This window comes from Equus caballus, chromosome 11 (assembly GCF_041296265.1).
Source record: "Equus caballus isolate H_3958 breed thoroughbred chromosome 11, TB-T2T, whole genome shotgun sequence".
NCBI lineage: Eukaryota > Metazoa > Chordata > Mammalia > Perissodactyla > Equidae > Equus > Equus caballus.
Window position 1 is genome coordinate 23,562,788 of NC_091694.1, and position 23,552 is coordinate 23,586,339.

A 23,552-nucleotide genomic window follows, 5' to 3' on the forward strand; every position below is an offset into this window, starting at 1 on the left:
TGGGGGGCCCAGGCCTGTGCCAGGGGAGGAGGCAGCAGAGACCTGACTCCGGGGAGGGCACCTGGCCTGGCAGAGAATGTGTCTGTGTGTGCACGTGTGTGCATGTGAGTTAGTGTGCGTGTACAAGCACGTGTGCATGTATATGTGTGTGCTGGCTGCAAGGCTGTCATGTAATTGGGGCTGGGGAGGGGGAGGAGGCAGGAACCCTCTGCTGAGGGACTTGGGGGCCTGGGGAGGGAGTCAGAGGCAAGGGGCCCTCCTCCCCGGGTTGGGGGGGGCGGGGGGGGCAGGGAGCCAGTACTCCATCGTGGCCAGAGGGTGGGGGATGGGAGAAGATGGGACTGCATCCAAGCTCAGCTTTGTTTAGTTTATAGGCACTTGCAAACCTGTGATCTCATTTCATTTATTCAATCATTTACTCGTACATTCATTCAGTCATTCAGTGAACATTTATTGAACACCTCTGTGCCAGGCACTGGGCTGGGCTCAGAGTCCAGCAGTGACCTAGACAGAGAGGTTCTTTCATTGGTCAGCAAATAGAGGCTAAGGGGTTGGCTGAATTCACCAGCTGTGGGGCTTCACCAGATGTGGCCTGGCCAGCGGGCCATCGAGTACCTGGCCTCACCCCAGGGCTGTGACTGTGCCCACTGATGCACCCATCCGCCCCTGCTCCCCCTGCTGGCAGCTGCTCTGTACTTTATGTCCCTGAAGAGTGTCCCCTGACCTGATGGCGCCCCTCTCCTAGTGTGCCCCTGCCAAGCAGGCAGGGACTGAGGCCCCAAGTCCCTGGCAACCCTGGGATTGTGAGTAGCATTTTTGGTCCAGTGCTGAGGCCCCTTCAGAGGGCCTCAGGGAGCCCAGGCTGGGAGGCCACCCTCTCTTCTGTGCCCAGGACTAGCGGCCTGGAGCACTGGACTTGAGAGTCATCCTGACCTGGGTTCAAATCGTCACTTAAGTCATTTCCCGGTGGTGTGGCTTTGGACAAGCCACTTTCCCTCTCTGAGCCTCAGTGTTCTTGCCTGTAAAATGGCAGGATTGCTTAGAAGAATAAAGGAGAAGCAGCAGCTGGTACAGAGCCTGGCCCACCGCGGGGGCTGCCTGATTGCTGGCTTTCTTTCTGTCCCCGCCCTGGGTTGGCCAGGCTGTGCCCTGGGCACTGTCTTAGGTGCGGCCCCTGCCCCACCTTGGGAGAGGGGCTGCAGGATCCTGTGTTGGCATTGGCTGGAGGCTCCACGTCCTCCAGCCTTCTCCAGCTGTCTGAAGGTGCTTCAGCCCCAATCCGGCGGGCAGCTCAGGGAGGCAGCCCTCCTTGCCACTGTGGCTGCTGCCGCCTTGATGGCTTTTTAATAACTTTGCTCGGAGACAATCTGCAGAGCGCTCGTTTGTCTGCCTCTTAATTAAAATTACCGTTTTCCTAAAAGAGCAACGATGCTGCTCCCCTCGCTCCCCGCTCCGCGGCTGCTGCCGGGAGGAGGCAGGAGCCACTGGGGACTGCGGCCCTTTCCCTCCGCCCCTGTCCTTGTCACCCAGGCCACCAGCCCCTTCCCCACACAAACAGCAGAGCGGCCCTCACCCTCCGGGTGAGTTCGGGGTGGGGAACCAGGGAGGGGTCCTGAATGCTGTCCTCTTTCATCCACCCTTTTCTGGAATACTCCCAGAGGCAGGGAGCTCCATCCCTTCCAAGACTTACTTTCCACGTCTGTAAGGAGGAGGAACGGCCACGTTCCTGCTTGACCCCCCAGAGTGGAGTCAGATGTGGGTGGGCTTTGGAAAAGTGCTGTGAAGGATTATTAGACTGCCTGGGGTTGCGGTAGGGGTGGGGGAGGTATCGCGAGGGGCCAGAGGCTCCATGGAGGTGGGCTCAGTGGGACCAGCCTCTCACTGTTGACTCTGGTTTCTGTTAGAAGAGATCTTTGTGCTCCTCTGTGGGCTCAGAGAGAGCGAGGGAGTGGAGGGCTGGCAAAGGGGGCTGTCATTTCATCGTTGCTGAGTTTTGAAAAAAAATCGTCCGTGGTAATAATGAAAATACTAGTGACGAATATTTATTGACTGTTTCTTCAATAATGTATGAGCCATAGGCTGGGTTAGGCTCGGTACATGTGTTAGTTCATTTCATCCTCCCAAGCGTCCTGTGAGCTCGATGCTGTTGTCTCTGTTTTCCGGCGGAGGTGGCAGACCGGAGGGATTAAGTGACATGCCCAGGGCCACACAGATAATCCATCATGGCAGCCTCAGCCTTACTGCCCCTCTTTCCATTTTGCCTTCCACCTGGAGCCTATCCTAGGTCCAGCCTCAATCCCTCAGGCTGTGTGTTGAGTGGTACGCCTTCGCCCCACTTTCTGTGCTCCTATAGGCAGGGTTCCTTCATGGTTTGTGCCACTGAGAATTGACTGAGATTCATCTCCACTTTCCTCCTCCACCCCAGTTCCTGGTTCCCCCTGGGGAGTCTCAGGGGCCCGCAGACCCTGGAGTGGGGGGGCGGAGTGGGGGGCTGGAGGTTAGAGAGTTCCCATTTTCAGACTTCCTTTCGGTTCTGGCAGAGTTCCTCTCAACCTGGGAAAAGAGCATGGGGACAGGGAAGTGACTCAATGACTTGGTTGTGACAGCAGATGCTGCTTGGCTGTGAGGTAAGGGAGGTGGTCTTACAGGGTAGCTCTGTCAATAAGGCCCACCTAGGAAGCAGTTCTGGAGGAGCGGGAGGTGCCTGGGGCCTGGAGATCCAACACCGGGAAGGACCTCCTGAGCTCTCTTTGTCTCCATCAGCTCCCATTGGGCCTGGCCTCCCCCCTCTGTGAACCTTGGCTTCTGTGACTCCTCTTCCACGAAACAGACACCTTCCCTTTGTCACCTCCCCTCTCTGCTCCTCCCTGAAGTGCCCCTCTGAGCTCCCATGGTACTGTCAAATCTCTCATGGCCAGTGGTTCTGGACACAACTGAACCTACTAGTCCACTTTTGCTTTTGGGGGCAGCAAACTCAGTGCCTTCAGGGGCAGGAAATGAGTGAAGCAGTGGATGAGGACAATAGGGAAGGGTGGGGACTGTGGTGAGGAGAAGGGTACATATGCTCCTTAAAGACATTAAAATTCAGAGAAACAAAGCAAAACAAAACACCACCAGCCAAACAAAATGCCTGTGGCCCAGTGTGGCCCCAATGTGATCCTTACTAAACCAGGATTCATTTGTCATGGCGTCCCCACATTGCATAGCACATAGTAGGTGTATACTAATTGTTTAAGTGAATACATGATCATACATGTGCCTGGCACTGGGCTAGAGACTTTACATTTTTATTTCTTCCCATCTTCCCAAGGTAGGCACTGTTTTCCCCATTTTGCCATTGGAGAAACTGATGTCCAGAGAAGTAAAAGAACTTGTTCAAGGTCACACGTATGGGAAGGGGACGAGGCAAGATTTGAGCCTTGGCTTGTTGTGTCCTTCCTGCTCTGTTTGGTCATGGCCATGCATACATGTGACACGTGACACATGCAGCCAGTACCTGCCCTGGGTGACAGGGAGCACTTGTGTGGCTAGTGGCCACCTGGTAGACGTGCATCACAGCCCTGTGGAGAGGTAGGGTTGAAGGAAGTAAAGGCTGCAACTATGCCCCTCACCCCAGCGCACTCCTCCTCCCTCAGCTTCCGGTCCCAGCCCAGCAGCCTGGGGATGGTGGCGTGGTGACAGGTGCTGAGCTGCAGAGATGACAGTCCTGCTGATTCCCCCACAATTACTGTCTGATGAGATGCCAGAATTAGCCGCCACGCGAGCCTGGGATGCAGATACGGGGCACAGTGTGGAGAAGCAGCTGATGGGTGACAGGGCCTCTTCTTCCAAGCCTGGAGCCCCTCTGGCCGCAGGGCAGGGTCAACACTGGGGAGGAGGAAGTAGGTTATCAAGGAGGAAGCACTGTGTGGTTAATATGCATCAGTGATTATTATGTGGGCTGTGGTTTTTCAGTCCTCAAAGTGGCTGGGCATACCTCTGAGATGGCTGGCTGCCGGACAGGACATCAAGGGCCTCAGGCCACTAACCAGAGAGTGACAGTCAGAGCAGGCTGCCCATTTAGACTCCTGGACACAGTCCTTCGTGCCCGGAGCTTCGATTTGCCTTGCTGGGGCTGCGAGGGACACAGTTGCTGGGAAGGGACTAAGACCCGGAGCAGACTCCTTGAATGACGTTAGCAAGGCCAGGCACCAGAGGGAGATGGAAGTGCCTGGAAGGAGCAGGCAGGTTCAGCTGACTTTGCCAGGAGAGTTATCCATCCCAGGCAGGAGTCCAGGTGGCCCCCCAGGCCCGAGGTCAGGGGAGGCCTGAGAGTTCAGAGCAGGAGGCAAGGAATGTCCGTTCTGGTCCCAGAGCAGGGCTGGGCATGCCCTGGGCCTTTGCCTCCCCTGGTATCCGTGCTGCAGGCAGGAGGGCCGCGAGGGCTGAAGCAGAGTGAGGTCACCTGGCTGCTCAGACCTCATCTCGACCATTGGAGCTGTTTTGGAGGCCACCAACTAAGAAGGGTGGCGACAACATGGGGCTCACCCAACAAAGGGCAGTGCAGATGGCTGGGGGGCTGAAGCCAGGCCATGGAAGGAAGGACCTGAGGTTTTGGGCTCAGGAAAGAAGATTTGGGTTTAGGAGCCTCCATCTTGCTCCAAAGGAAGAGGTCATGACCTGCTCCTGGGCCCCGCTAAGGGTCATGGGCACAGACTCTGGCTCATTTTAAGGAAAGAGGAGCCCCACAAAATGATGGATGCCTTGGATGTAATGAGTTCCCCGTTCCTGGAGTATCCAAGCCCTGGCTGGGGGGCGATCCTGAGATAGGGAGGGCTTCTCGCTCTCCTGTCTCGGCACAGCCTGGGGCAGGGGCTGGGGGCACTCTGCACCCAGCTAAGGGTGAGAAGAGGGCTGTGGAAAGGTAGGTGCCCTGGAGGTTCTTTCAGGACTGTGGGACCCCCTTCCCGGCCTGGGCTTCTGTGGCCCTGGGGCAGCTCTGCTCCCTGCCCCTCCTCCATCCTCCTCAGCCCCGCCCTGGGGAGGGGTCCCTTTGCTCTTCCAGTGGGAGGCCTTCCCCAAGAGGATGGGGTTGAGGGTCTCTGTGCTTCCCTGGGGAGGAGGGTCGTTTGAATGTTCCCTTCTCAGGGAGTGGGACAGACTGGGGCTGCGAGGGGCTCTGGCCCCATGGCTTGGGCAAAGACTCAGGGATGCCTCGGTGGCGGAATGAGCATCTTCCTCAGGGGCAGCTGGGTGTGGGGGGAAGGAGGGGGATCTGGGCTTGGAACCCCCACAGTTGGGATCAGCCTCCTCAACTTATTAATTCTGACCTCAGACATGTCACCCCTTCCTGAACCTCCGCTTCCTCACCTGTATCTCTCACCAGGTGACTCTGAGAGTCAAATGAGTACTGGTTCTAAGAGCCCTCGTAGAGTGTCATGTAGGGGGCTTATCGTTCATGGCTGGTCCGTGTTTCCCACGACATCAAGCAAGCCTGGTGCGGAGTTTAAACCTCAGCACCCCAGATGGAGGGGAAGGTTCCACTCTTCTCCCTGCCTTCCAGCTGTGCTCCACCTTCCCGGATCCTGCTCTGGTGGAAGGGTTCAGGTTAGACAACAGAGAGAACTTCCAAAAGATGCCCCTGGTATCTGGTCAGGCTTCCCAGGTCAGCCTGGACCCAGCTGTCAGGCAGGAAACTCGCTGAGTCTCCTCCTGCCTTCTGCAGGCTCCCTCCTCCTCCATCCCCTGCCCCACCCCCCCCCCCCCCAGTCTCTAGTGGTACTAACCTTGGCCTCCCTAGGGAGGGAAAATAAGGGGTGCCAATTTGACTGTTGGTTCTCATTGGCTTGCAGGCAGTAGTGTGATTAACCTGGGAGGTGGGGGCTGGGTCTTGGAGCCCAGCAGCCCTGGCCTTTGACCTACAGCACCAGGTGGAAGCGGGTCAAAGGCCCACCAGCCCCTCACCCCTGCAGAGGCAGAACAAGGGCTGGGGATGCACAGGTCCGAGAGGAGCATCTCAGTCCTTGGCATCGCCTTGCTGGGTAAATATTGGTCAGAGAGGAGCGGCCTTGAGGTCATTGGGCCCATCCCTCTATTTCAAGACAGAATGTAAACACTTCAGCAAGGAAACCCTGAACTTGGCAAAGTAGGAGAGGGGCAAGGAAGCTGCCTCCCTGAGAAGGTGTATCTGGACTCAGGATGGGCGAATGGGGTCCCCGCTGTCTTGCACCCCAGGCTGAAGGCGCCTCAACCTGGCGCTTCAGGGAGCCTTCAGATGCACTGCAGTCTCTCAGGGGGTCTGAAATGCACTTGGTGTGTGTGCATGGGCACAGTGCCCTGTCCGCATGGCATCTAAGATGGCAGAGTGGAGAGTCAGGGTGGCATCTGTGTGGTGACCTCAGTCCTGGCTGGGCCTGGGTGTGCCCCTCTGCATGTAAATGCCTGTGGTGGGTGAAGGAGAGGCAGTCTGTGACAGGATGTGTGTTGGTGAACATGTGCTCGGCACGTGGGTGTGCACCATGGTGCACAGGTATGATGACAGAAGTGTGAGTGAGCTAAAGCAATCGAGTGTGTCATGGAGTCTGGAGGCCCAAGGACCCTGGTGATTCTGATGGCTGAGCTGTCGGGGTTGGCAGGGAAGAGGCCTCCTAGAGAGAGCCTGACCCAGGAAGGGTGGTGTCTGAGGAGGCTCTGGAGGGGTCCAGCAAGGCCGAGGCTCCTGCCCGGCATTTATGAGGCCCTCGATGAACACTGGGGATTGACAACATTTCTCTGTGGTGAGACAGGGTGATGGGTGGGGCTTCCACCCCTCACTTCCAACAGATTGGGGTCTCTCCCCCTGGGAACAGGATATCTCCCTCTGATTTCATGTTTTCAGCCTGAGGCAGCTTGGGGGGGCATGGTAAAGGTCCCTCTGCCCACATCCACTGCCCCGGCAGCAGCACGCTGAGGCTCCAGTGCCCCCTGAGATAGAAGGAGCTCTGGCGGCTTCTCGGGGTGGTGGCAGAGCCGGCAGGACAGCCTCTGCCTCCCTCCCTTCCCACTGTCGTGTCTTCGCTCCTTCCGGTCCTCACAGCCTGTGTTCCTCTCCGCTGCCTCTCCAAGGAGATGTAGAGCCAACAGGACACTTTCCCTGGGTGCGTGACGGTGGAGATGCCACTCAGGAGTTGGCTTGTTAATGCAACACTGTGTGGGCACACGCCAGGGCTGTTCCCAGCTTTTCCAACAACAACTTCAGACTGGGGGTGACATGCTCCCCTCCGCATGTCCGCCCTCCTTCCTGAGAAAGCCAATTAGGCAGATCTTCATTAGTAGCTAAAAATCAAAACCCTACAGTCCTAGATCTGATAAAACTCTGACAGTGGAGTGAAAGGAAATCAGGCGATTGGGCAGATCAGGAAGAAACTTTCCCCCACTTGCTCCCTAGGCCAGTGCCTTTGTGCAGTGCACAACCTGCACGCCTGTCTGAGCGTTATTAGCTTATTTTGAAAAAAACAAATGAGAGGACTGAGGCTCAGAGAGGCTGCTGACCTGCTCAAGGTCACACAACTTGTCAGTGGCAGGGCTGGGTTTGAACAGAACTTTCTCAACCCCAAAGTCAGTGATTCTTGGTAATGCCATGGCTTTGCCTGCTTGGAGGGTGGGGTGCGAGGAGAAGGAGGGCAGGGGCTGGCTTGTTGGCCCTTTTGCAAGGAGTGGGGTTGGGGGGGTTTCGTCTGAGGAGTGTGGTCAGGACGCTGCACGGGGACCCTGATGACCATGTGGTGAGCATCCACTGGGCTGGGAGGGGACCAGGGGTGTGGTTGGGCCGTGGCCCACGGCTCTTCTCTGCTTTGGGCCCAGGGTGCTGTGGCATGTTTTCCACCTCGCTGCCGATTCCTCCTAAGGAGGTTGTTAGTCTGTGCCCTCCTGGGGCTGGCAGCCTGGAGAGGGGCTCCCCTGGCGATTGCTTTCTGAGAAGTGGCATAATGGAATGGAAAATCCTTGTCCCTGGGGGCCAGGACATCTGGGCTCCACTTCTCGCTCTGCCTCCAGCTCCTGTATGACTGGGTCAGGTTCACTCTCTGGGCCTCTGTTTCCTTCCTGTGAAAGGCGTTCGGCGGGAGGGAGAGCAGACATGTTTTTGAGATGCGGGCAGGGCTGAGCAGAAGAGTTTTGAGACATCAGTCCTGCCTGCCTCAGAGATAAGAGCTGAGGGGAGGGAGGCCTCCCCACTGGGGTCAGAGGGCTGCTCCGCTGCGTGGCCTGTGGACGTTGGGGGGTGGGAGGAAAGGGCAGCCAATAGAAGGAAGCAAGGAGTCCACAGCCACGCACAGCCAGGGCGGCTAGTGGAGATGGCACCCAGGCCAAGCCTGGCATCTTTGACTGTCCCTGGGCCCCAACTCTGCTGCTCAGGTGGCTTGTGGGTCTCCTCATCCCACCCAGTTCTGTCCTGCAAGACCACCCAATCTGGACGGAGTGGTACCTCTGCCATCAAGGAGGCCCCGAGTCTGAGGGAGGAGACATGGGCCCTGCCCTGGGGGTGCTCCCAGTCTGAGTGAGTGGTCGGCATCAGCAGGATAGAGTTGGCCTAGGGATGGGTGAGAAGGAAGGGCTGGCGGAGGAAGCATCTGGCTGGGGCAATGCCTGCCCACCCCAGGGAGCCCCACAGCCTCTCTCTCTCAAATTCTCTCTCCCTGGGGAGAACTCCAGAAGCTCTACTGGGACCCAGGTCCCCCCCTGCGCCCCGAAGCCCCTCCTAGGCAGGTGAGCTCTCCCTCCCCCAGCTCTGACGAGGTCTTTTAATTAGAATCCGACTCGTTTACCAACTAAGTGGCCTTTGGTGGGTTTTAAATCTGCGTAAATTGGTTTGTGTTTTCTGCCTGCATGAAGCTGTGACTGGCAGTGCCCTGCACCCACCCCTGCCTCCTGGCTCCCTCGGGGCTCGGGCCTCCCTGCCCCACACCCCACCTGAGTCTAGATGCCCAGCTTCCTGGGGGCTGGGGGTGGAAGAGACCAGGGGGTCATGGGCCACAATCGTATTCCCCCGTCTTCCCCCCCAGCCCCAGGGGAGGGAGTCCACACGGTGACTCTTGTTAAATCACTCGACTTCCCTGGTCCTCGGTTTCCCTTGTTGTACTTCCAGGAGAATCAACCTGCCCCAGGCCCTTCTCCACAGTGGTTCTGTAGATCAGTGCTGGGGGCTGGGAAGGGGCATCGGCTGTGTCAGCAGCCAAGGACCACACTGCCTCTGACACCCTCTTGCCTTGCCCACCTTGCCCCACCACTGCAGGGCCCAGGTAGTGGTCCATCCGGGGGGGATGGGCTCTACCTGGCATCTTCCCACTTCTCTATTTGCCCTCTCACACCTAGGAGGGAGGGGAGCTGGCCTTCCCTGGGGCCCAGTGATGACAGCTTGCCTGGCCTTGCCCTTGTCTCCTAGTATCCCTGCTCCCAGTCACCGGGAAGTCACCTTTATTGTCTAACCATCTCCCCATGCTTTGAAGTCAGCTCCCTTCCCCCCCCCCCGACGCCTCCCTCCCATGGGTTCCCCTCTGCCTTCCTCTCTGTCTTCCCTCTGCCCAAACAGGCTCTCCTGAGGGTGCTGTGTGGTGGTGCTGGCCTGATGGGAAATGGGGAGGCATGGGGGCAGGTGTGGGGCCCCACTCTGTGCCGGGAACTGGACATGAGTCCCTGTCCCTAACTCTCAGTCCAGCTGCCTCCTCCCCTCCGATTGCCTTTTCTCCCACCACCCGCCCCACCTCTCAGGCTGTGGTTGGAGTGACAGGGACACTCAACAGGGCGCTGGGCATTAGCAATTTGGGGGGATATTACACAGGAATGTTTACAGAAAGGCAATTGCCCGGAAAATGACTTTGGTTGTTGTGGTATGGGGCGGAAAAGATGGTTTTAGAAAACAGACACAGATGGGCTTCTGCTCCAAGGACCCACAGACAGACAGCAGGGATGGAGGGGCACGGGCACACAAGGAATGCAGAGCCAGGGGCACCCAAAGACGGACACACCCTTCATGGGGAGTGGGGTAAGGGATGATCCCCTCACCTGATCCAGAGTCCCACAGCCTCTGCCAAGCTTGACCTTGTCCTCTGATCTCTGACCTCCCAGCACAGTGTGCCTCCTGACTACAGTGGGCAGGCGCCCAGCAGGATGGAGTTGTCAGGCACAATTGATGGTGGCAGTCGCCTCGGGGCTCCTCCTGGGTGACTCGGGCTCCTCTTGGTTTGGCTGCAGACGGTGGGACTTGGGGAGCATCGAGCTGCATGCGTTCAAGTGTGAGTGTGTGGGCAAGGCACTCTGGGGTCTGAGCCAGGCCCCCCACCCTTCCAGTGATCTCCATGCACCCCTCCCCTTGCCCTGCCTGCCGGCCTCACTGAGATCCAGCCCAGGGCCTATGGGCTCTCTGAGCTGGTACCCAGCTCGCAGCTCTGCCCACGCAATGGATGGGGGCACACTTGTGAGGTCTCTCAGGTCCCTAAGGGAGGGACCTTTTTCAGCCTCTCAGTTTCCTGGAGACAAGGACCTGAACTCCAGGTCCTGAGCTGGGGGTCCTCACAGCAGGAGCCCCAGAAAGAGACCTCTCTTTTCTTCCCTCTACTTTCTCCCCTTCCTTCCCTCTCCCTCCTCCTCTCCTCCACATTCTCTTCCTCTGAAGATGATGTCATGTGTAAATGTTGCCCAGCCTCAGCCAGAGGACAGAGTAGATGGTGACATCTGGGGTAAAGATGCCAGGTGGGGATGGGCTGATGGCTTACGAGATGGTGTCGCTAAAACTTGGGGATCTTAATTCTCATCATGAGTTACAGTGATCTCATGTAAAAGAATGCAGGGGAGGATAAAAATAAATCAGGCTCATAAATAAACGTGGAATTTAGAATTGGTGGAACAAATAACTATGTGGCTCTCTTCCCAAGCACCTGCGCCTTTGTCCTCCGCTGGCCACTCGGGGGCGCCCACCTCCTCCCGGTCTCCCCAGCCTGGGGCGCGTTCCCCTCCCCTCCTTCTGAGCTGGATTGCACCAGTCCGGGGCCCTTTCACCTCCGACTTGGAAATTATGGTGGGCCTTGCACACTGAGGGTCCTTGGAGAGATGGCAAACCCTCCAGCTTATCTCTCCGCCTCCCCCAACCCCCATCCCCTATGCCCCTTCGCCAGTACCCCAGCTCTGCTGCCCCTTCCAGGGCCTCCCCACCTTTCCCCTTCCCCCATGGCGCCCTGCGTCTGCCTCTCCACCGCAGAGTCCTTCAATTCCCACGTCCTTGCCCCAGTAAAACCCAGTCCTGCTTACACCCTCAAGGCCTCCCTGTCCCATCTCGTTCCCCCCCCCCCCCCCAGACCCCTGCCCAGATGGATCCCTCACCGCCCCCTGCTATTGAGCAGGAAGCATTGATCTGCTCCGGGCCGCGGTGCCCAGCGCAGGCTGTGCACTAGATTGGAACTGGTCTCCCGGGTCAGGGCCACTCGAGGACTTGGTGGCGGCTGGAGCAGGGGCAGGAGCAATGGGAAGGCTGCCCTGCGAGGGCCCACCAGCCGGTGTGCCAGGAAAGTCTTTAATTCAAAACAATGCTGGGGGCCGGCCTGGTGGCGCAGCGGTTAAGCGCGCACGTTCTGCTTCTGGCGACCCGGGGTTCCCCGGTTCGGATGCCAGGTGCAGACATGGCACTGCTTGGCAAAAACCACGCTGTGGTAGGCATCCCACATATAAAGTAGAGGAAGGAGGAAGATGGGCATGGATGTTAGCTCAGGGCCAGTCTTCCTCGGCAAAAAGAGGAGGATTGGCAGGAGTTAGCTCAGGGCTAATCTTCCTCAAAAACAAAACAAAGAACAATGTACTTTCTCCTCCATTGTCTTGCCAGCCTCTCACTCAGTGCCCAGGGGCAGGGTTTAGAGGTTAACACCCCCATTTTACAGATTAGTGCCCTCGGGCTGGAGAGGGACAGACTTGTTGACTGATATGAATGGCTAACCCCAGCTCCCTCAGGGAAGAAGCTGACTCTAAACCCAAGGGGTCTCTGGTCTGGGGGCTTTTCTCCCAGTGCTCTGACCTCAGTGCCGGGGCTGGGCGGCTCAGAGAGAGAAATTCCTGTGTGAGCCCTCAGGGTAGCCCCATGGCCCCCCAACCCAGAAGCCCAGGTGAATCCTCCCGGGCCCCCCGGGGGCCGCAGGAAGGAGTGAAATGCACAGAGCAGGGAGCTAGGACACCTGGGTCACGCAGACGCCTCGCCTCTTCCCCAGCCTAGTTTCTGCCTTTGTGAAATAAAGCTAAGAATCTGGAAGGTTCTTAAACAGATGCTAAAGCTTTTCAAATCAAAGCCCCTCCTTCCCACTGCCCCTCAGAGATGGCAGATTCTCTCTCCCGCCCCCTCCTCTCTCTGCCATCCCCTAGAATCGGGCTCCCGCCTCACCCCTGACCCCTCCCTCCAACCATGTCTGGGCACCTAAGGGGTGAGTCCGAGACTCCTCAGGGAGGCAGGGAGGAGTGAGCCCTTGTTCCACTCTGTTCAGACCTGCTCAGCAGCCCTCTCCCCACCCCCGCCCACCCGTGTGAGATTTATGGGACTGCAGTCCTAAATAGGGCGCGAGCACACGGCCACCGTCCACAGCTGCTCCCACTCCGCCCTCCCCATGTCTGCTCTAGTAGCCGGCACGCCTCCTGCCAGTCCCTCCTCAGCCCCTTTAATGGACCTGGGAGAGCCTGGATGACCCCAGAGTCCCTGCCTCTCTCAGGCTGGTATACCGTGTGCCCCACCCCTGACATGGGACTGAGGTCTCCCTAGGAGCCGCGGAGGGAAGTGCTGGCAGGGAGGGTGGGGATGGGGATGAGCAGCTCTTCTGGGGCCGGGGGGGAGATGAGAATTGGAGACCCGACCCCATGCACCTGTGCGTGTGCAGAGCCCTAGGAGGGTGATGAGCCTGGCTGTCTGGCACAAGGGGAGAGGTCCCTCGGGCTCAGGCAGGCTCAGGGCTGAACTCTAGAGCTGGGCTTCCAGCAGCAAGGCCCTGGGCAGAATCTCTCCCACCTGGGCGAAGAGAGGACTACAGAGAGTCAGGGCCCTTGGCCCTTGGTGGAGGGTCTTCTCCTGCTCGGCTGTACCCGATGAGGTTGCAAACCTCTAGCTGGTGGTGAGGGTGAGTGGAGGAGGGAGGTCAAGGGTCACGGGAGGCAGCCCCCTGACTCTGGTTGGGGCTATTTCTCCAGCGCCTGGAGCACCCCTATCCCAGCCCATCATCCTGTCCTGGATGATTGTTCAGGTCACTCCCTTCTGGCCACATTCACTTGCCACCCTGGGTTGCCACCAGCTCCTCAAGGGCAGGGACTGGGCCCTTGTGAAGATGGCGCCAAGTTCCCGGCCTCACTCAGTCAGGGGCCACCTTCACAGATCTCCTCCCTCTCGGGGAACCTTGGCGCTGTGTGAACTCAATATGTTTCATTAACTCACTTTGAACTTAAATAAATTTTCTTAAAAGGAAACCTTCTCTCTCCCAGCCCGAGGAACAAGACCCGTGAAGTCAGTGCTTGGACCTTCTAGTGGGTTTCTTCTAATCCTTGTGAAAGTAAAGATACAACTACAAAACTGTGAAATGCTGTTCCTCCCAAGTCATCTCTTGTGTGTCTGGACCTCACTTTGAGGAGCAGAACAGAGGGTGGTGACTGTGATGATGCCTGATGTGATGATGAGGGGGACAGATGCCTGCGGGAGGGAGAGGGAGGGACCCCAGGCCCAGCGCCAAGGTGGGCAGACAGCAGGTAGACAAGGAAGAGCACCCAGTGCAATGTGGTATTGTCATTGTTTCGTCAATATACAATTGTCATCTGGTGAGGAAAGTGCGGTGGGAGCGGGCGACACAAACCTAATGGGTATTGGGGTCACATCTGGCCTCTCCCACTCACTGAGGCTTTGGGCATGTCACTGGACTTCCCTGACCTCAGTGGCCCCATCTCTGAAATGGGGCTACAGTAACACTCCCCAGCAGGGTGTTGGGAGGTTCCAGGCCGTGATGACGGCCGTCAGTCAGGCCCTTGGAAGCTGTGGACTCTGAGCCGTTCTTCCCTTGGTTTTAGTGGAAGGTGCTGGGTCCTCTAGGGTTCTGCCACCCGGGTCCATGTGGCTTGGCCATAGCCCAGGGACAGGTGTGTGGGTGTCGGGGTGTGTGTGTGTGTTGGGCGAGGAGTGGCTTTTCCTGAAATGTGGCTCAATCTCGTCTTTCCTCCTGTGGTTGAACAGGCCGTAGCTGAGGCCTGGCAGCGGGCCTGATGAGCAGTGGATGTATGGGGGGAGGGGCCAACGAGGGGCTGGGCTGGGTGGAACCTGGCTGGGTCCCAGGATCCCCAGCCTCCTCCTCCTTGGCCTCAGTCAGCCCTGGGAGTCAACCTGGCATTGGGGTGTGTGTGTCTGCTTCAGGGCCTGATGCCCCCAGACCTAGGCTCCACTCAGGGCGGGGGGCTGCTTTGAGGGTGGTGGGGCTGGGGGTGTGCCAGGGAGAATGTGTTTATCTCCCAGTGAGAGTGACTTCTGGGGACAAGGGAGGGCAAATCTGTTTTATGCCCAGGAATATGGCTGAGGCAAGCCCCAGCAACTCCTCCTGCCGCTGGCATGGGTGACACTCTGGAACCACTGTCCCTTGCTGGGCTGGAGGAAGGTCAACTCTGAGGCTGGAGGGTGGGAGACAGCAGGGATGGGCCTGGGGACGCCAGGAGCTCAGGGCTGGTGGGCATGTGGGGAAGGGACCTCAACCCCCGGCCTTCTCTTTTTTTTGCTTCTGTACTGTCCTTTGTCCCCTGTGTGTTACTTACAGGTCTTGAACTTGTGTGTGTGTGTTGGGAGGGGTAAGGAAGAAGGGGAGGGGAGAGGTCAGAGGAGGGTCCCGGTGGGGGGGGGGGGGCTTGAGCTGCTCTGTTGCTTTCTTTTTCCTTTGAGTTTGTCCCAAATCCATCTCCCACTGTCCTCTCTGTGCCCAGCCTCTCCTGTCTGTCCATCTGTCTGTCTCTGGGGAGGGAGGGGGAAGGGGGTCCCATGCCCCACACCCTAGGCCTCCATCTCCTAGGGAAGCCTGGAGTGTGATCTTTGCCCTCATGCCCTGCCCCCCACAACGTATCCTAGTCCTGGCCCCTTTCTAAGCCACCCCCTAGCCTTTAGGACAAGTGTATCCTGGACATGCTAGTCTGAGGGAGGAGGCTAGCTGCCCCACCCCACCCCCCTTAGCAGATGCTCTTGAAAGGAAGACGGTGCAGGCTCCTTTCCACATATTTCAGGGAGCATCCGAAAGAAGACTCTCCTTCCCTCACCTGGTCACACTAGCTTTAGGAAGGAGGACGGGGGGGAGTGTGGCTAAAGAGGTGTCCAGGACCCCTGTTTCCACCCCCTCCTTGGCCTCAAAGGACAGCACCTCACTGCACAGTCAGTCTCTCCAAACCCACCCACAGGAGAGCAAGAAGCTGGACCCTGCCCTTGTTCCCCACCCTCCTTGGAGCTCTAGGCTCGCTTTCCACCTCATCGCCCCTTCTGCTCCTTCTGTCCCCTAGTGAGGGGTGGGCAGTCCTGCCTCACCCAGGTTCCCCTCCCGGCAGTGACCCCCATTGAGGGATGGGCAGCCCGGGCAGACGCATCGTGACCCCCCGCCGTGCCCCCTCTCCCCTCTCGCAGATCCAGAGCGGAGCAGCCCGCCCATGCTGTCTGCGGATGATGCTGAATACCCGCGGGAGTACCGGACCCTGGGGGGCGGGGGCGGCGCGGGCAGCGGGGGACGGCGCTTCTCCAACGTGGGGCTCGTGCACACGTCCGAGCGACGGCACACGGTGATCGCCGCCCAGAGCCTGGAGGCGCTCAGCGGGCTCCAGAAGGCGGATGCCGACCGCAAGCGCGATGCCTTCATGGACCACCTAAAGAGCAAGTACCCGCAGCACGCCCTGGCCCTGCGAGGTCAGCAGGACAGGATGCGAGAGCAGGTGAGTGGGGGCCTGGCTGCGGGCAGGGAGGGGGTCTGACCCTGTGCTCCCCTGCCCCCAAGCTCATCCCGGTTCTGAGAGGCGTCTGGGGCCGAGAGGGGGTATGGGGGAAGTGGGGATTTACCCGGTTGGTTGGCCTTTCTGGAGCCTGGTGAGGAAGAGGGTGGAGGACCAGCCTCCTGACCTCTGCCTGCAGCCCTGGAATGTGGAGCAGGAGACTGGGCAGAGAGCCCAGCCTCCACCTTCTGGCTGTTTGACTGGGCAGAGCGCAGGAAGGTGTATCCTGGAGGCCAAGGGAGGGGTAGAAGGAAGAGGGGACAAGCTTGAGAACTGACTGTTCGGAGTCTGAGGGTCCCTCCAGGCGTGGAGTTGAGACCTTGGGGTCGGCACCTCTGTGATGTGGCCCCTGAGGGAAGGTGAGGCCTTGGGAGCTCAGAGAGCTGGGTCTGATGTGTCCCAGCCCTGGCAAGAACAGAGTCCAGGACTCCTGGGCCTTTCTCCTCCTTCTCCTGTTCCTTCTCCCAAGACTCTCTGTGTGACTCTGAGCTACAGGCCTCCTCTCTCTGTGCCTTGGTTTCTCTCCTGCTATCAGTAAGGCTTAGAGGGGAGTCAGGGCTCCTGCCTCTGGACCAGGACCTGTCTCCTTCTGTGTGGAGTGGGATGCTTCCCTTTTAAATCTCTCCCAGAGCCTTGGGTTCCTGGATGCATCTCTCCATCCACGTATGACCTTCTTGTCTGTAGGAAAGTTCTTTCTTGGGACTAGCTTTCTGCTTCCAGTCTCACATTGGTGAGGTACCTTGCAGGCTGCTAAGACTCAGGCATTATCCGCTCTGGGAGAAGGGACCGAGGGGAGGGTGGTACATCCCATCCACATCCTTTCAATGGAGCCTTGGGATGTCAGTCCCTGCTCCCACACCTGCCTTGTTCTCTTCCCCCTTCCCAGGTACTGCTGGGAATGGCTGGGAAAGGGAGGAGTGTTCCTACTCCATCCTCAGGGCAGGGAACAAGGACACGCTGGCACATTTCTGATACCTTATTTGCCCCGTGATACCTTATTTGCACCGTCTGGCTTTTGCATTTTCTGAGCTCCAGAGTCCTCCTGGGAGCAGAGTTGCCATTGGGATAAGGGAGAGTCACAGGTGGAGGAGATACGGCCCCACCCTCAGGGATTCCCTCTCAGTGGGTTCCCTCTGTGTGTTCTGGCTTGGGAGGAGGGGGAAGGGACATTTGTGATCTAGAAGGGATAAAATGATGGTTAAACTTAAGTACGAGGGGCACAGTCTGTTGGGAGAGGGTTTGGAGGAGGGGAGATCAGGTGGACAGGCCTGATCAGGAAGGCTTCCTGGAGGAGGAGGAGCTAAACTAGGCTTAGAAGGATAAAAAGATCTGAATAGGCATGGAGGAAGAGAATGTTGTTTGAGGAGGTGGGGAGGGAAGGTGAGCAGAGCCCTGAGTTGGTTTGGGGACCGGCACAGAGATCCACCTGGCTTGTGCAGAAGGCTCAGGGTGGGGGGCAGTGGAAGGTGTGGGGGCAGACTGGAAAAGTGGGGCCAGATGCTGGTGGCTAAGAGGGCTCTGGTTGGTTTTGGATGGTGAATAGGAGGGCACAAAAGCGGGGCTGGAGGCAGGAGGAGGGGAGGAAGAGAGCATCAGGGAGAACGAAGGGAAAAGGATGGGGGGTTGGAGGGAAGACTCAGTGAGGCTTGTTTGCTGCCTGGACCTAGGAGGCAGACAGAAAAACCTGGGTGACAGGGAGATGTTGGTGCCTTGGGGAGAAATAAGAGGATTGGGAGGGAAACGTTTGGGGGTCAGGAATATGGGAGATGGGTCTGAGGAGTGGGTAGGGCAGTCACGGGATGTCCAGGAGGCACCATATGCTCAGCTCAAGACTCTGAAGGGACCTCAGCTTCAGGAGGAGGCTTGAGCATGATCAGGGCAGAATGGAAGTGGGAGCCGGGGTATAAGCATGGTCACCAAGGCCGAATGGAGTCTGCAAGGGGAGAGGGCCCATGACCATGAAGGGGCAGGGGGGGACCAGTAATGTGAGGAAGAGGAGAAAGGCCCAGCAGGAGGGCCACCCACACCTCAGAAATCAGGAGGGACAGGAGAGAGAAACAGCCATGGGGGCTGGCCAGGATCTGGGGGTCCAGAGGGGACGGAGAGCTCACTTCTCGTGGTGTGGTGAGGTATGGCCACTTTCAAGGGCTGAGGAGATTGGAGGTGGTGAAGGAACAGGACCCCTGGCCGCAGACCTGTCTGGGGAAGTTTGGCCAGAAAAAGGTAAAGATGGAATGGCGGCCTCAAGGGGCAGCAGGGCTGTGAGAGATGATGTGGGCGTGTTTGAGGGCCTCAGACGCGTCTGGCATGTTTGCTGGCGCAGAGTAGGCACTCGGCAAATGCTTAGGAAATGAATCAAAGCACAGCCACTCACTCAAATTGCTTCCTTCCTTCACTCATTCATTCCCTCCCTTAGCATGTAAGAGGATAGGACCACCGGCCGGCTCACTGGCCGTGGAATGCTCGGCGCCTGAGCAGAGTGCTGGCTCAGGAAATGTGTATGGAATGAATGAAGAGGATGAATCTGAGGATGCTGAGGGGGAAGGGGCCATCGGGAGAGGGTCCTGGAGGCATTAGGAAGGGAGGGGCTTCGAGCCTTAGGTGTGGTGCGGCCTTGGGGTGGCAGGAGAACGTCGCTTCCTCTGAGGTGGCAGGGAAGAAAGAGGTGGGGACAGAGGCACACTGGGGTGAGGACCCCTGCGATGGTTCCCATCTCTGTGAGGTGGGAGGTGACATCTTCAGTGAGGAGGGGAGAGGTGAGGAACAGCTCCCTGGCAGAGTGCGCAGGGAGGTGTTCAAGATTGAAGAAAGGGCTGCAGGAGTATCTGATGGGGAAGGCCCGTCCCTGGGCTCAGGGAGCCCCAAGTCTGACAGGAGAGAAACATCCAGAAACAAACCAAGGGCTCTAGTTAGAGACCCAGCCTCGTAAGGGACTAGCCAGCATTGCAGGGTCCCTCTGCGATGTGAGTTCTGTGCCAAAGATTGCCTCAGGAGTGCCCCTCTCCGCCCCGTCACAGCCCCCCAGCGGCTCCTGCCCGCTCCCCCTAATGGGGTGTCCCCCCCTTCGCACACACAGGTTGGCGGCTGGACCGTGGACCCCGTGTGCCTCCTCAGCTCCCTCTGCTCCCACCTCCATGGCGACTCCGCCCCCTCCGGGGCTGGCCAGCCGGCCCAGGTGAGTCACCCACCTCCGCCCCACCCCCCAAGCCCATGGCGGAGTTTGGCTTTGGGGAGGATTTTTTTTGGAGGGGGGATATCCAGGATTTTTATTTTGCACCCCTTGCTCTTATGTAGGAGCCCCCCATTTTCAGGAGACTCTTACGCCCTGTGCTCTCCCCCTGATTGTCTAATTCCTTCCACTACCTCCCCAAACCTGTGGCAAAGCTTGGCTTTGGAGAAGGAACTTTTTGAGGAGGAATACTCAGGTTTTGAAAAAAGTTTTTGTATTCTTTTCTCCTGTAAACAGGAGTACCTCCCCCACCCTCACCACATCGGTTTTCAGGAGTCTCTTATGCCCCGTACCCTATTCCCACCCCCACTGCAGACCATCTCATTCCCCCATCCGCACCCTACCCTTCCATCTCTGAGCAGACCCAGCCTTCCCCTGATGTCTTACCATCGGGAAGTTCTTCATGATATCTCTCTTCCACCCTCCTTGCTATGCTCAAGGCTTAGTTTCAAATTTTTCAGAGGACTTTGGCATCTAGCCATTTGTTCTGAACTTGTTCCTGATTCTTCATCAAGCCTCAGTTTCCCTAATAGGAAGATGGATCTCAACTTAGACAGGGGCACACTTAGACAGGCTTGGGCTCCCTGCTGAGGCCTGGACATTGCCATGGGAGAAAAACAGGCATTTGAGGCCCAAATGGTGGGGAGGCAGCTGTAGGAGGCAGAGGAGTTGTAGGGGCAGGGAGCCCAGTGGGTAACGTGGGTGCCAGCTTCACTTCCTCACACACCCTGCTCCCTGGAGAGGGGTAGCAAGGCTGGACTTTTTCAAGGAGAGTTAGAAGAAGGAAAAATATGACAGGCTGGGAAAGGACAAGGCTCCAGAGTACAGACCTTTTAACTGAGTGTAATGCATGTCTAGCAACAGACTGGCACACTTGGCATCATGCACAAGGCATTCAGCCCATTTCCTTTCTCGGCCCTCTGCCTCATCTTGACTGAACTTCGGGGAACAAAGATGTGTCTGCCCCCAAGGCTGGACGGCAAGTGGGACAGACTTGTCCTGAGTGGCCAAGTGCGTGTGGAGGTGAAAATGGGGCTGGGACGGGGATGGTGATAGGGAAGAGGAGAGGCGTGCTGTGCCTGGGGGGTACAGAGGCCCTCCCCGGATGGAGTGTCTTGGGGCTACCTATGGTTGGGGTGATAGAGAGGAGTGAGGCTGGACCTGGTGAGCTCAGTTGTCCCAGGTCATGGGGTTCTAGGCCTGTCCACATCTGGAATCTGCTCTGGTGGAGAAAGGGGGAGAGCTTGAAGGGACCCTCACCCAGGGCTTGGTAATTATGGAGAAAAGTGGCTGTGCACAGGATCTTGTCAGCGCTTGATACTTAGTGCTTATCACACTTTCCATTCCCCATGGCTGAGTCTGAGGCTTCTTTTTCCAAAGTGCAAGACCAGAGACGTTGAGCAAATGCTAGAGTCACACAGCAGATTAGGATCAGAGGCCATCAAGGAAAGTCAGGCATCCTAGGCTTCCCAGACTTGGCTGGGAATTGAGTCATGGGAGAGCCAAGAGGGCAATGGTGCACAGCTGAGACCTTGGTGGGGAGAGGCTGTGAGCTCCCAGGGTGGCTTGTCAGGAGGCAGGACACTCTTTGGGGGCAGGGACCTGAAGAGGACTCTGGGAAGGGACCAGAGGCCAGACTCCAAGCCGCAGCCCCTCCCCCGCTTCCACTAGGCTGTCTAACCTCCCTCCCTCCTGCAACCCGAGTCCCGGGCGGGCGGGCGGGCGTATCGGGTGACCGCGGCGACGCAGCCACCAGCCTCCGCCGCTCCTTGGCGTGGCTGCGCCGGCGGGGCCGCGCCGGGGAGGGGGCCGGAGAGGATGTGCACGGCGGCGCGCCGCGCCGCGCCAGGTGGAGTCGCGGTTACCGGGGCGACCGGGGCCCGGGCCGGCTCGGCAGCGGCGGCGGCTCTCGCATTGCAGCAAAGGGCACCGGCGGCGGCGGCGGCTGCGGAGGCGGCCGGGGGAGGGGAGATCCCGGGCGGGTGGGAGTAAGGGGCCGCCCTCCCTCCCCCGCCCGACGTGGGACCTGGGGCTGGGGGCCCCGCACATACACCTGTGGCCGCAGGTAAGGAGGAGCGGCCGCGGGGGCCGGGGTCGCCGCCTTGGGGTCCGCGGAGGGCGGGGACCCCGAGATGGGGAGCCTTGCTCCGCGGCTCCCAGGGGCCGTCCCGGATTGGGGGGCGCGCAGGCCATTGCGGTTTGTGATGCCTGAGAGACACCCCCTCCCCTCCCCCACAGCGCTCGCAGCCTTCCGCGTGGGCCAGGCCCCCACCCCAAAATGCGGCTGGCGCCCCCACCTCCAACCTCGGAAAGTCATGACCTTCCCGGGGTGCGCCCTCGCCCCCGGCGCAGCGCAGGTCCCACAGCACCCCCCACCACACACGCACTCTGCATCGGGAAGGGGTAGGAGGTGGAGCACAAGCTGGGGGTGGGGGGGTCGGGCATGTGCGCCGCGGGGGGAGGCTGGTGCCCCCGGGGGCACGTTACGCAGCCTCAGCCTGGGGGCCGGGTGTTTACGTGGACGCGTGTTCACTAGAGTTGAGAGGTGGGCGTGTGCGCCGGTGCACGAGGAGCCAGGGGATTAAGGAGTCGGGGTGCGACCCATTGGCTGTCCTCCCTCCCTGGAGGATGCATCGTCGAGGCTCGAGGTCAAGGAGGGGTCACGCACCCAAGTAGCCCACAGGGGACGTCTGCCCAGAGGAGCGGAGAGACCTCAGCCAGCGGGACTTAGGATCCTAGGGGGCATGGCCCCGCCCCTCCCGGGGCAAGGCGTTGGGGGGAGGAAGAACCAGGTGCAGGGGGACGGAAGAACCTACTGAGGGCGCCTAGGGTGGAGGAGGGACTGAGTTAATTTCTCAGCTCCCAGAGGGAAGAAGCTGCTTCCTTTTCTCACCAGGGAGTTTGAGGACTCCCTGGCCTGGCTTCCTTGGGTCTCCGGAGAAGCCCTCCCTCCCCCATTTCTGAAAGCCTTGTCCCTAGAGGTTGGCTGGTTGGCTTCCATCTTACCCTCTCAGATCACCTCTCATTTTGCCCCCGCTCCTGTAGGATTCTTCCTTACAAGTGATTACCCCTGGCAGGGTCTCCTCTACTCAATCTTTTCTTTATTTTTGCCTTCTCACTGCCCTCTGGGAAGGTGAGACTCCTCCCTGAGTATGGGGGAGGGAGACAGCTTGGCACTGCTGTTGAGGTTTTCGCTTGGGGTGGGGAGCCGCACCTCTCTTGGGCCCTTCCTGCCCACTGGGCTTCTTCCAGGGGGTTTCTGGTGCTGGGAAATACCCAGGGAAAAGGCCCAGAAGGCTGAGCAGTGCTAGGTGCCAGGAGATGGAGGGAGTGGTGCCAGACAAGAGTATCCAGAGGCATCCCCTTCCTCCCGTGGGCTGGTCCAATTTTCTTGGCATTCATTCATGGTCAAATATTTGTTGAGGGCCTGCTATATATCAGGCGCTGTGTTGCACACGGCAGGGGGAACAGACAACCGGGAAGAGGATGAGGAGGTAAAGGGCACTGGAGGTTGGAAGGGGAGAGCCCCACCTTAGCAAACAGGGGAGGAGCCCTCTGCTCTCAGTCACCCAAGGCTGTCTCATGGGTTTGACACCCTGGAAGGAGGCAGAGACAGGGGGTGGTCCCCAAGGACCTCTTCCCATTACCGTTTCCCCCTCCCAGGACACTGAGTTGCCAGGAGACTATGTGTCTCATTCCTGGTGGGGCCCACATGAGAGAGGATCATTCTTGCCACTTTCCAGAGAGGACGGAGGGGCTGGATTCACTCCGTGTGCTCTACAGGCCACAGCCAAAAGTCCCAGGACTCTGCTCTCAGTCTCTCCAAGTTCACCAGGCACAGACGCAGCGACTCTTCCATCTTGACCCTCTAATGGGGTTCGGCTGGCCTTTCCTGGGGCACTCATGCTACCCAGTCCTCTCCCCTGGCCCCAGCTAGGGACTCCTCCCTTCCAGGTCTGACTGCCCCGTGGATGTGCCCAATCTTGGGGCCCTGAGGCAGGCCCATGTTGAGGGCATAGCCAATGTGGCTGTAGCCGGGCCCCATCCCTGTCTCCCTCTCTCAGACGAGAGGTGCATCTGCGCATATCCGGTCCACTGTGTTGACACTGGGGGCCGGGTGGGGGTGAGGCATCTTTGCCTCTTTTCAATCAGGAGTTCCCCTACCTGACACATGATGTCTAGGACATCATACGCATGGGACAGTGGCTGAAGTGGCCAGAGGCACCATGATCTGGCTAGTAGGGGGAAAGAGGGATGAGACTTTCTCTTTGTGTGTCTGTGTACTGCTTTGTGTTTCTGCAACTGAGTGTGTGTGTACGTGTATATACTTGTGAATGGGTATCCA

The 23,552-nt window shown here is 58.7% G+C and overlaps 1 protein-coding gene across 8 annotated transcripts in view; it reads left to right on the forward strand.

Moving 5' to 3' along the window:
- The window catches only part of SRCIN1 (SRC kinase signaling inhibitor 1), a 68,921-nt gene that overhangs the window by 9,758 nt on the left and 35,611 nt on the right, over positions 1 to 23,552 (forward strand). For 5 of the 8 annotated variants that reach the window (XM_023652644.2, XM_070227440.1, XM_070227437.1 and 2 more), the window contains 2 exons: positions 15,620 to 15,921; positions 19,055 to 19,153. In XM_023652644.2, the coding sequence (XP_023508412.2) occupies positions 15,643 to 15,921; positions 19,055 to 19,153 (378 nt within the window). In that variant the 5' untranslated portion in view covers positions 15,620 to 15,642. The remainder of the gene's footprint in view (positions 1 to 15,619; positions 15,922 to 19,054; positions 19,154 to 23,552) is intronic. The other 3 variants (XM_070227439.1, XM_023652648.2, XM_070227441.1) reach the window with 1 other exon arrangement.